Source organism: Rhinatrema bivittatum, chromosome 15 (genome assembly GCF_901001135.1).
Source record: "Rhinatrema bivittatum chromosome 15, aRhiBiv1.1, whole genome shotgun sequence".
NCBI classification, from domain to species: domain Eukaryota; kingdom Metazoa; phylum Chordata; class Amphibia; order Gymnophiona; family Rhinatrematidae; genus Rhinatrema; species Rhinatrema bivittatum.
Genome location: NC_042629.1, coordinates 58,238,185 through 58,251,206, shown reverse-complemented (window position 1 = coordinate 58,251,206; position 13,022 = coordinate 58,238,185). Strand labels below are relative to the sequence as shown.

The 13,022-nt window shown below is 43.9% G+C and overlaps 1 protein-coding gene across 6 annotated transcripts in view; it reads left to right on the top strand.

Annotated features, from left to right (window-relative positions):
* The first annotated feature begins 11,515 nt into the window (after nt 1-11,515).
* Nucleotides 11,516-13,022, top strand: part of HP1BP3 (heterochromatin protein 1 binding protein 3) — a 70,835-nt gene continuing 69,328 nt past the window's right edge. For 2 of the 6 annotated variants that reach the window (XM_029578441.1, XM_029578439.1), the window contains exon 1: nt 11,516-11,669. Coding sequence is in view for 2 of the 6 variants with exons in the window: in XM_029578438.1 (XP_029434298.1) it covers nt 11,688-11,693 (6 nt within the window). In the remaining 4 variants the exon portion in view is untranslated. The other 4 variants (XM_029578438.1, XM_029578443.1, XM_029578440.1 and 1 more) reach the window with 3 other exon arrangements.

The following is a 13,022-nucleotide window of genomic DNA, read 5'->3' as shown; positions in this document are numbered from 1 at the left end:
CATGGTCCTGCTTTGGGCCTCGGCCTATTCCTTACAAAAGGTCCCGAGAGGCCCAGGCCAGAAGGGAGATTTTATTTTTTCTAAGCAAACACACAGGATTCTTTTAATTTGAGGGGCCCCACAAAAGAAACCAATTGGCCCTGTTTGTTTCATTTTTCACATTCAGATACAATAAATGAGCATCCCTAGGCCTTATATCCCAGTAACACATTTAGCACATGTGAAGGAGAGCGGGATAAGACCATGGTAGCCAGGAAGATACATGCAGATACAAAGAGCAAGCCTCTATAAATACAGCAGTGGTTTTATTCTGACAGCACAAAGTGGTGGTTCTGTTTTGCTGACTGCAGTAGCTACACCAAGGCAAGCTGCACTCACCCAGACACTGGCCCATGCCGTGCTGCTCCCTCCAGCACTTCCCCTAGGTGTGCACATTCTGCCTTTAGTAGGTCCTGTGGCAAGAAACCGCAGCACCAACAGATGATGTCATCAGGCCAGGGGATTTAAATGCCAGCCTCTCAGCTAGTCAGTACCTTTGCAACAGGTCTCCTGCTTGTTCTAGCAGTGCTGGTTGCTCAGCCTGTTCCTATTGATCCTGCTCAATTTCTGATTCCTACCTTAATCCTGGTGTTCATCTCGTAAGTCCCGGTCCTGCCCCTGTCTTGTTTGTCCTTGTCTGTCTCCTGGTGCCTCTGTTCCCAGTTCTCTTTGTTGTCTTGATCTTGGATTGGACCTCAACTCTGCTTCTTTCTCAGCTGCCTTGACCTCGGATTGAACCTCAACTCTGCTTCTCTCTCAGCCTGCTTTGACCTTGGATTGGACTTCTACCCTGCTTCGCTCTCTGGCTGCCTTGACCTCGGATTGCATCTCGTCTCCGCTGCATCTTCAGCCTGCCTCAATCTCAGCTCGGACTCTGACCTGGTCTACTTCCATCCTCGTTCTCGACCTGTAAGTCCTGTGGGTTCAACCCAAGGGGGAGATGGCTGGTCAGATGGAAGACCTAATCTCGTGGCGAGTCAGCTGCCACCTGTTAAGGCTAATCTTGTGCTGTGTCAACAGCGGTTCAGGGGCTCACTAACCACTCAGTGAGACATTGGTCTTATATCCATCAGTGCAGTTAGCACCTGGAGAGAGGAAGGAAGACAAATGCAAGTAAAATGAGCAAGCCTCCATACTAGCAATTCTCAGCTGGTATGTCGCCAAGCACACACAGTTGTATTGCCACACTTCCTGATCCCCCGCTGACCCAGCAGCTACTCCTGCCCCAGCGAAACAGGAACTCATCCTCCGCCTGCGTGGAACGAGGCAGGAGAGCTGGAGTCAGCTGCACCAACATAGTCTCTTCTTCCCGCCCCCATGGCCCAGAAGAGGAATTGGTGTGCAGTGGCCATGCGCGCGGGAAGAAGAGACCATGCTGCTGCAGGCAGCATCTGCCCAAAGAAGAGAAGAAAGGCGCGGCCTGAAAAATGAGCAGTGCAGCGTGGAGCACGTCGGCCCCCGTGGCCGATGGGACTCATTTCTCAAGGCCGCGAGGGCTGGAAGTGGAGGAGGCTGCTGCTGCCACTAGTTTGGTGGGAGGGGAGAGAGTGAGTGAGCAAGCATACGTATGTGTGTGTGTGAGACAGCATATATGTGAGTGATTGAGAGCCTGTATATGTAAGTATGTGATTGAAAACCTGTTTGTGTGAGAGTATGTGTGTGTGATTAAGGGACTGTGTTAGATTAAGATGCTTTGTGTGTGAGAGAGATAGCATGAATGTAAGTGTATGATTGAGAATCTGTGTGAGAGAGATCATGTGTATGTATGATTAAGAGCCTGTGGGGCAGATTTTTTAAAAAATACGCACGCCCGAGGCAGGCGTAACTTGTGTGCGCCGGCGCACCATGTTCCGGTCCAGGGGCTGGTTCGGAGACCACGTCCATGCCCCCCATGATGCGCCGGCCGCGACACGCCCCCCCAGGAAAGCCCCGGGACTTACGTGCATCCCAGGGCTTGCTCGCGCCACAGAGACTATGTAATATAGGTTCGGCGTGTGCAGGGGGTGGAAGGGGCAGCTTTTCGGGGATTACGCGTGTACCCCTTTAAAAATCTGCCCCTGTGTGTATAAGTAAGAGAGAGAGAGCATGTGTGTCTGTGTGAGATGGAGAGCTGGTGAGGGTGAGAGAGTATGTGATTGAGAGAAAGAGAGAACATGTGTGTGTGAGAGAGAGCATGTATGCAATTGTGTGTGATTGAAAGCCTGTGTGTGACTGAGAGCCTATGTAAGTGAAAGAGCATGCGTATGTGTGTGTGACTGAGAGAGAGGAGAAAGTTGCAAGCAGCCCCCCAATTCACCACAATTTCAGGGTACCTAGAAATAGAACGTTTCCAGGTATGGAGAGCAGAGCATTTTTTATCCTATTTTTAAATTATTGGGTCTTTGCGTGTGCGTTTTTGAAGTATGTTATTGGTCTGGACAATTTTTATGAGTTTTTAATTATTGGATATTCCATTCATCAGCTGTTTTGAAATAATCTGTTCTTTTTGTTAGGATGGTTTTACTGCTATTGATTTTATATTTCTGGCTTTATTGTATGAGGACTGGTGGTGATTTTCATTTTCCTTTGTTACACTGCATACATTCTCTCTGGCTTGTTGCGGTTTCCGGTTCAGTTTTGGTCTGTATGTTTCTATTTATGCTTTATGGTCTCTCTATCCTTTGCTAGGTGAGGGTCTGGCACGTGTGATTCAGGTGAGGTATTCTGCTGGCGTATAGTTTCTGTGTAGGGTTCTATAGCAGCCTGGCTTGGTCCGTTTTCCTAATAGGAGGAGTATTGGAGTTTTAAGGCCTGCTGTAATGTTTTCAGTTTTGCCTTGTAAGGTGGTTACTGTTTGAGTGCTGGAAATTGGTGCTGTTTTGGTATGGGATGTTACTATTTATGCAATTTCTGTTCAGACAGAGTACTTAACTTTGCCTTGTGTCATTCTTAACAATAAAAATAATACTGGGCCTTTATTTTTTATTTCCGTTATGAATTGTAATGAGCAGTGTGTCACACATGTGAGCATGGTCTGTCAGGTGTGTCACGATGGGGAAAAGGTTAGGAACCACTGCTCCATACCAGAGCAGTGGCCAGATATAGCCATATTCTTTGTTGCTCTGTTAAAACCAGTTTCTGAGATTGACTAGAATTGAATTGGGAGTTTGGAATATTCCAGAGTTTTGACCTTTTCCACCCAATAGTTTGAATATCTTGCCAGTCATGTTTAAATGCACTGATGCAGATATGTAGCACAATTATATAGTATTTACACACCTGGAATCTAAAAGTAACCTTTAAAAGAAAAGTTGTTAATGCTTGTGGGTGCCATGAACTGATTTGTCGTGGTCTTCATCTGCTGCTATCTACTTTATTACGATGTCATTTCCCTGGTCCCTTCTGTGCCCTGGCAATCTGAACAATTCTGTTTTGAGGTGAAACCTAGGCAGGGACTTGTAACAGGGTCATTTCTGGAGTTCAGGACAGTAGTTCTAACCCTTAGACTAGCTGAGTGCCTCTAAGGAGGAGAAGCAGCAGAGAAGACTGCTTCAGGTAGTCGCCAAAGTCACACCTCCAGCTTTCGGGGCTTGGCTAGGCTCAGTTAAAAGGGGTTGCAGAGGAAAAAAAAAGTTGTTTGCAGCAAGCCAAAGGCTGACTCGCTCTCTGGCCATTGGATTTGCTACATCCTGGACCTCAAATCTCCAGACTCTGTGTCGAGATTTTGGTTCCATTCTGTCACTGCAATCTTGAGTTCAAGTCTTTCAGTGCCTTCCTGACATTCTACCAGCGTGTCGTTAGCAGTGGGCATTCAGGGCCCATTTTCTTTTTCGGTGTCCCAAGTCTCCACATGTTTGGCCAGTGGCAGAGTAAAAGAGGCCCTGCAAGGCCGCTGGCATTTCCTGGAGCTGGGTGACTGAAGAAGAGAGGCCCTGTGAGGCCGCTGGCATTTCCTGGAGCTGGGTGACTGAAGAAGAGAGGCCCTGTGAGGCCGCCAGTGTTCGCTGAAGCCAGCAGCCAAGGAAGAGAGACAGGTTTTGTGTGCATGGGTGTGTGAGAGGGAGTGCCCCTGTGTGAAAGAGAGGGCCTGTGTGTGTCTGTGAGGAAGAGTCCCTCAGAGTGTGTGTGTGTGTGTGTGTGTGTGTGTGTGTACACGTGCCTGAGTGTATGTATATGAGAGACAGAAGTTAAAGTTGTGCGTCCTCCCGCCAGGGTTAGGGTGACTGTAAATCTAAAGTTCCCAGGTATGGAGAGTGAGATTTTTTTTTTAATCCTTGTTAGTTTTAATTCTTGGATGTGATGCATCTGCTGTTTTTAAGTATTTTATTGATGTTTGGTAATTTTTTATGCATTTTTTATTATTTGATGTTCTGTTCATCAGCTAATTTGATTTTTTTTTTTATTGCTACGATTGCTGTTTTATATTTCTGGATTGTATTTGATATTCAGTGAGGAATGGTAAAGTTTCTTTTTTCCCATTGTTGCAAGGCTTACATAGTCTTCTTGTCGTTTCCAGTTCTGATTTTGTCTGCATGTTTCTATTTATACTTTTTGGGCTCTTTATTCTGTATTTGGCGAGGGTCTGTTTATGTTCTACTTGTGACCAAAGTGTGAGGTATTTGCTAGCATGTAGTTAGTTTCTATGTAGAGATCAATAAGCAGCCTGACTTATTCTGTTTTCCTAATAGGTGTATTGATGTCTTAGGGTCTAGTGTAATATTTGCAGTATTGCCTTTTCATGGGTAGCATCATTACTGTTTTGAGTATGGCAGGTTTGCTATGGGCTCTGAGTACATTTTTTGCAGGGTTTGAATTATTACACTATTTATTTATTTATTTATTTGTGATTTTTCTATACCAGCATTCACGGAGTTTGTATCATGTCGGTTTACATAAAACAAGGGGTGAGCAATACAAAACTATAACTTGAATGTATACATTACAACTTATAATAAATTATAACAAATTATAACAAGTGCTCAGAAGAAGAAGTTACAATAAAACAGGGATGATTCTAACTGGGAGTAAAAGAAGAGGAAGATAGAAGTTTAACAAGAGGTAGAACTTTGCGGAGGTTGTTAATGACTATATTAGTTTAACGGAAGATGATCAGTCTTGTTGTATTTAGTGTAGGAGAATCAGTAAGGGTCCGGAAAGGCTTTCTTGAACAGCCATGTTTTAAGTCTTTTTCTGAAGGTTGGTGGACATGGTTCCTGTCGTAATTCTAAGGGGATTGAGTTCCATAGTGGTGGGCCTGCTGTAGAGAAGGCCCGGTCTCTCAATGTTAAATGTTGGGTGGTATTGGCGTGTGGTACCTGTAGATATTCTCTGTATGTTTCTCTGATGGGTCTGTTGGAGGAGTGTTTTTTGAGTTCTATTTGTAGATGGAGTGGAGCCAGTCCATGAATACTTTTGTAGATTGTAGTGAGAGATTTATGGATTATTCTGTAGTGGATTGGCAACCAGTGCAGGTCTTTAAGGACTGGCGTAATGTGATCTCTTCGTCTCTTGTTTGTTAAGATTCTTGCTGCCGTGTTCTGTATCATTTGGAGAGGTTTAGTATGGGATGATGGGAGACCTAGTAGGATAGCGTTGCAGTAATCTATTTTAGCAAAGATTATTGCTTGGAGCACTGTTCTATAATCATGGAAATGAAATAGGGGTTTTATTCTTTTCAATACGTGTAGTTTGTGGAAGCAGTCCTTAGTTGTTTGATTAATGAATGATTTTAGATTTAGCCGGTTGTCTAGAGAAACTCCTAGATCTCTTACTTTTGTGATTTGCAAATTGGCTGGCGGGTTTGTAGTGATTTTGCAATTGTCTGGAGAGATTAGTAGGAATTCACTTTTTGATTGGTTCAGAATTAAATTTAAGCTGGATAGGAGGTCATTAATTTCTTGAAAACAGTTTTCCCAAAGTTGTAGGGTTTTAGTTATGGAATCTTTGAGGGGGATCACAATCTGGACGTCACAATCTGGACCTCAGTACAATGGTACTGAGGTCTGCTAATTTGTTGCTGTTACAATGAAGTGACCCCGTAGTTTGAATAGTATTGTTCTATGGTGAGTGATAAGCAGAAGTGTCCTGGTTCTGCATTGCACCCTTTGTTGGGGGAGTTTCTGTGAATGTGCAGGGTCTTGTAGAACTTGGGGTGCGGGGCTTATACTGGGATTCTGTCCTATCCTGTATACACCCCAGACTTCGCTCCCATTTGTAGTGGTAGTTTTCTTAGATGGTTGAAACTGGCCAGGGGTTTCTTGGTTGCACAGAAGGTCCTTCCTTCTTATCCGCTCTGATTCTTAGCTTTAACAAGATTAATCTGAATGAAAGTGAGAGCAAAACTTTAAAGAATGCCTGGAATGTTGAGGACAATATTAGGTTTTAGCAGGGGAAAGGATAGGGGGTTAAAAAAAAAAAAAAGTATAACAATAACATTACTTCTTACCTGACCATGTCCCTTGGCACAGATGGCATAGTGGTTTGGAGCTAAGTGACAGAGCTGTAAAGGCCCAATGTCTGAAGACAGTAGCAGAGGCATTATTCTGGAGACTTATAGTTTTAGTATTTTTCATTTCTTGGTATTCCTGCTAAGGCCTGGGGCTTCAGGGGACTGGGAGAAGTAGAGGCAACATCAGGAGGAAGGCAGTTCAGGACTGTGGCTGACTGCTTTTGGGACATGCATATATGATAACTTTTATTTTGCACAGTATAGGAAGAAATGCATTTCTCTTTGTTGCTCCAGTGTTGCAGTGCTTGCAGGCTGTCACCGAAGGGTTTCCATTTCAGTGTTCGTCAGCACAGTTCTAATTTTTAATTAGTCACTTATTCTGTATTTGGTGTTCTGCATGTGTGGCTGAGGTGAGGTATTCTGCTAGTGTGTAGGGATTTATAGCAGTCTTGTCTTGTTTGGTTTTTCCAGTAGGAGGGGTGTGGATGTTCTAGGCACCAATGTAATAATTGTAATGTTGCCTTTTCATGGATAACATCTTTGCTGTTTGAGTCTGGCAGTTAGTGTATGATAGATTTCCTACATAGGTTCTGAGTTACGTTTTTGTAGGGTTTGGTAATACTTTACAGTGTGGCTGGTGGTGAAGAGAGTTGAGTTGCTGTTTCTGACGTGACACCAGAATTTGAATATTTCTTTTTGCATGGTGAGTTGTAAGGGGAAACCACCTAGTTCTGCTTTGGAGGTTTCTGTGGACACATGGGAGATGATCTAATAAGCCCCACTGAGCCTAATGCAGATTTTTACTTACGCTTTAGCACAGGCTTTTTTGGCACTAACGTTACCCAGGTATGGTCATATGGGTTTTAGAGCCAAAAATCCCACAGTCTGATTATTGTACTGTGGGGGGTTTCAGGGGCGGATTCCCGATGACATCTGGTCCGGGAATTCGCCGCCCAGGAGATACCATGTGATCTGCCCAGCGCAGCTCTGTCACGGCCTCGCTCGGCAGACCACGTGACGAGATTGACCAGCCCACCGGGGGATGCCTGATCACTCCAATAGGCCAATCCGCCCCGGGGGGTTTTGGCTATTAAAATGGTCAATGGTCTTCGTTCTAAAGCATATGGGAATAAACAAAGATGTAAATATGTATACCGTAAAGGGGAAGGCAAGATTTCTATTGGAATTATGTAATTCAATGGTCTAAGCATTTTTAATTTGTAAAATGCTGGTTTTTGCTAGCTGCCTTATATAAGGGTTCAAAGTAAGTTGTGAATAAAACCACCAATGCTTGTAAAATAGCACATAAAGGGCCAAGATACAGGTTGAAAAGGACCGAAGAGAGGGTAGCGCCCTGAGGAACACCAATTATTAAATTACTCCAGGTGGAAATTTGATTCAATACTTGTACACGCTGTTGTCTATTAAGGAACTACTCAAACCACCTAAAAACCATTCCCGTAACTCCAATAGCTTGTAAACTGGCTAGTAAAATACTGTCATTCACCATATCAAATGCACTTGAAATGTCTACCTGGCTCTAAAATACCAATCAGCCCATGTGCCAAATTATACAGCAGTGTATCAAACAGAGCTATCATTACCACCTCCCTATTAGGATTCTGCCCAAACCCAAATTGGTTCTTACCAAGATTCCTGTGCTCCTTCAGAAAGTCATTCAATTGAATCAAAACACTTTTTTTGTACGATTTTTGAAAGTGTAGGCAAATTTGAAATAGGCCGATAATTAGTAGTAATATCAGCAGGCAACCTGCTGTTTTTCTGTATTGGCCTAACAGTTGCCTGTTTTAAAACACCAGGGACAACTCCCTCCTTTAGACTAGTTGACTACCTTTTGTATTAGTTTAAAAGAAGCATCTTGCAAATTTTTTACTAAATAAAATGGACATGGGTCCAAAGTTGATAATGTACTCTCTAAAGTAGTTACAACTGAAGCTACCTCCTTCAAGATTACAAGAGAATTACGACCATTCATTCACTGTTTCACTGATAGCAGGATTCTCATTAGTTCTCCTACATGTTCCTAGTTGCTTTTGTATAATATCTATTTTCTCTTAGAAATAGTCAGCTAACCGATCACAATCAGGGATCTTTTCTTCAGTCCCTATTGTTTTTTTAGTTAGATTTGTTTCAATGGAAAATAACTCCAAAGGCCAATTAAGGAAATTAGTTAACGACTAAGTATAGTGCGTAAACCTTGCCAAAAGACAGGATCTTCTCTAATTCAACAAAAAGGTGATATTTCTGCCTTAGGCCATCTGTACAACACTTTTTCCATTTTCTTTCTGCCTTACATAATCCTTTCTGCATTTCCCTTATAGTTTCAGAGAATCAAGCTACCTGTTTTGATTTAATACTAACCCATTTTTCAGTTGCTGGTGCCAAAGTATTGTGTAACTGTGATAATAGACTAGAAGTCCACTTTCCAACCAGCATATCTGTGCAATCGCCCTCCCAATTTGGGATTCCAGTTACCCTCCAACAGTCTACAGTAGGATATTTTCGGGGTTTTTAGACCTCTTTTTATAACTTTTTTAGCACATGGATAACAGACTATATTAAATTATGGTCTGACCATAGCAGTTCCTTCATGTGAAAATCCACCATTAGGTTTGCTCGCTGCTGTTGAGAAATGACTGGAGCTAGCATATGACAAGTGTAACCCTTTTTTGGTTTATACGGAAGTCCAAGGGTGCACACAATTTCTCTTGGGGCTATCTCCTTTTCCCACTTCCCCAATTTTAACAAGGTCCACGGAGCGTATTCTTTCTATGGAGGGAAATGCTTAACCTTTTAGGCCCAGACAATGAATGGGAATCCTTTCTGAGATGTTACTGTCCCCTTTGGTGGTGATAGAAACAGGCAGGACACGATGTGCGTGTTCAAAAGAAACTTTACTTTGATTTGCAGAAATTAAATGTCCAATAGATGGGTTACTTATCTGTCTTCACATCCATGTTTAATCTGGATCACACATAGCTAACTCTCCCTTCCTCACTCTGTGCAGGTGTCCCTAGTCCTACTCTCTGGGAGCAGCTCACCCACTTTTCTTGTCTGTGGGCCAAGGATCCCAGCCGGGAAGGGAAACCTATTGAGGGGAGCCCCTAAATCCTGAAAAAAAGTCTCGTACCTGCAGACCAACAGAGTCCCAGATGTTCCCAGCTTGTGTCCTGGGTTCCTCAGGGTGGAGATCCAATTGGGGCCTCCAATTGATCTTGAAACTCTTCTCTTCTGGATTCTTTCTGTAGTTTGATCTCTTAGAGGAAAAGGTCCTTTTCTGGTTACCAGCCGGCCTTTTAGAACCCAGTCAAACAGTGAGGAGGGGTGGTACAAAAGACCCCCTCATTAAAACAACTCTCAAAGAGCCAAAACTTCACTACTGGGTGAGGAGTCACTGTGGCCTCTCACTGGCTGGGAAGGTATAACCAGGTCTTCTCCCTCCTGCCTGTGGTCATGGAGGTTGCCTCACCAGCAGGAACAGGATTCACCCGGGCACAAACAAATTTAGAAAATCTTCCTAAAGTCCTTTCTCCTCTCAGAAAGGGATAGCCCCTACCAGTCAAGGGGTGCACTGGACCTGGGCAGTCTCTCAACCAAAAAAGCCTGCTCCTCTCTCAACAAAACCCAAACCACAGTGATCACACTTACTAAGGCTCTGCCCCCCCCCCCCCCCCCCCCCCTTTTCTGGACAAGGACTGATCCATTGCAGGCATCTGCAGGGGAAGGTGCTAAGGAATGTTCTGTTCCTCCTCGCTGTCACCTACCAGGCAAGGATCTAGGGCGAGCTAGTGGGGGAGCAAAGGTTCCCCATACTAGCATTATGCATAGTACCAGCAACTACATGCTCACAGAGGCCAATGCCATAAATTAGCATAGAAAACTGGCTAGGTGTTGAGCACCCGCTTTCCTAACACACGCCCAGCACCTCTCCTGCGCACATGATCGAATATTTAAATGGGGTCACCCTGCCAAGGAGGTGCTAGGGACAAATGTGCACCCCTAGCACCTTCTTGGCAGCGGGTGCCCTGGAGAGGAGGCTGTCAGGTGCCTGTCAATGGGTTAGGAAAATGGATGCTTGTTAATTGAGCATCACTTCCTAACCTGACCAGCACGCATTTATTTTTTGGGCCTTTTGGTTCCTCTGCCTTAATATCACCATGATATTAAGTCAAAGAAAGTACTCTTTTTTGTTTTTTTTAGGTTGCTTAAAAATTAATGCCTGCACCGTTTTTTGATCTGGGAGAATAGCTAATAGCCTCTTCAACATGCATTTACAAGTGATGAGCGCTATTAGTTTTGCAGGCGGTTGGATGTGTTTTTGGACCCACTAATCCCCTTATAGAAGAAGGGGTTGTGGATGCGTGTCCAAAATACGCATCCAACCTCGGGCTAAACTGAGCACACTGTATTGTATCCGCCCGATCATGCATAATCCAAACTGAAGTTAAAATGTCCCTGCTTTGACTATAATCAGTCTTCTAAATGTATATTAAAATCTCCCAGTACTGATAAGTTCTGGAACCTAAGACCCAAAGACATCATGAAGTCAATTAAACTATACAACCCATCAATTGCTAGAGTTGGCATAGCCTAGAAGATTAAACAAAAAAACCCATCGTGTATCTTAACGGGGGTATCAACTAGAATGCGTGGTACCTTGAACGCAAGAGCTGTCTCCTCTTATACGGAACTGTAGGGAAGTGTTTACTATACAAAGTATTACCAAAACAAGGGCCTCAGTTACCTTACTTCCTCCTATCGAACAATATAAACAGCAATTTTTAGGCATGCTTTTTTTCGGGAGCTGAATGTTTTAATAGGAAAAACTCGTTTTTTTCTTCTTTTTTTTTTTTGTTTGGTAGGCGGGTAGTCTTGTTTAATATAGATGTCGTTTTAATCAAAATGTGGTGGTTATAGATTCAGCAGAGCGGGAGCTACCCTGCATCGAGCTAACTAGGCCTACCCACATCCTCCATAAACAAATCTTTTTTAAGCCCAAATGCGCTAAAACAGCACGGGCCGCTAACTGAAGAGGGAGCAGAGGACGGCAACAACAGCGACGACCATAAGCGCAGTGACGTCACTCCGCGGAGGGGGTGTGGCTGCGGGAGGGCTCGAGGCGCTGGAGAGCAGAGGACGTACACCGCGAGCGCGACTGGACCCGGGCAATTGATCCGCCGAGGTGAGAGGAAGCGACGGGATGAAAGTAGGGGAGTTGCGTCGAGCGCGCGGCCAGCGGCGCCAGAACGGCGGTGCATGAAAATAAGAAAGCGGAGGGAAGGGGGCGGGAGCGAATGCTCTGCTGTGCTCGCTCCTCTGGGCGGTGGGGAGAGGACGGAGAGCGGGGAAGGGAACCCCGGCTGTGGCAGCTGCGAGGCCTCGGTCCCTCGGAGCCTTTTGTTTGAACGGCGCGCGCTCCCGGCACCCTTCTCTCCCGCTTTTCTCTCGTGCGCGCGCCTGCCTTGTTCTGTGTTTGTGGGTTTTTTTGTTTTGTTTTTTTTTTCTTAAATTGAAAGGGAGGGAGGCCGTCAGAAAGATCCGCCCCACTCCCTCTTTAGCGATAAACAGCGTGCGTACGTTGCGGACCCCCCACCCCTTCTCTCCGTGATGATAGGTTGCACTCTTAGAGGGTTTTTTCGAAAAATCTCAAGAAGTCGGTGATTGGTTACCTCTTGGCGTTAATCCCGCCTCTTCCTTTTGTTTTTATTTCCTCCGTCCTTTTTCCATTGGTCGATTCTCTATCTAACGTGCGGTTTTAATGTTGTTATCCAGTAGTGGAGGTGCTTGTAGGGAGGTTGCCTGGTAAATTGACAATAAATGATTTTGTATAATAGCTACAGTATTTCCAAACTGGGCAAAATGGTTATAGGATATTCACCATCACTGGCGGGTATTTGAGGTTACACGTGCTTGCATTATTGGTGATCTTAGTTGGATCTCTAGAGAAGAGTTATTTCCCTTAAAATCAAGGAAAGCATCCCTGCTTTGGAGCAATAGTAGTATCAAAGAAAAAATGTTGGTGGTGGGAAGCAGGTTATGAAGCTGAAAGGCGGTAGATTCAGAAGTAGCAGAGAGTAATGGGTGATGAAGAGACAAAGTAAAAGAATTTATAAAAGTGAGAGTAAAGTTGGAGATCAAGAAGTCTGTGGCTTTGGTTAGAGAAAACAGATATGGGCCGTGTAGTTCTTATCAAGCATATTTTTTTGCTTCTGTTTTCTTGTTACCAAAAAAAATTGATGCTTAAAGTATTTAAAAGTTCCCTTCTCTCATCCTAGACATTTCGGGAGTACTGATTGCTTAACACTTTTAAACCAAAAACATTATCTCTCTTCAGTCTAATTATTTTATTGCTGAAGAGAAATTAATTCTTAAAGCATTTGGAAACTCTTTTTAGTCATTCTCAGGAATAATTTTCCTAAGTGACGTGAATACAGAGCATGGGCAGTTAAAGAATGCATTTGGGGAAATCTTTTTAAAAAATGTGTAGGGTAGGCATAATTAAAAAGTGAAAAAAATATTATGGCATAAATATGTA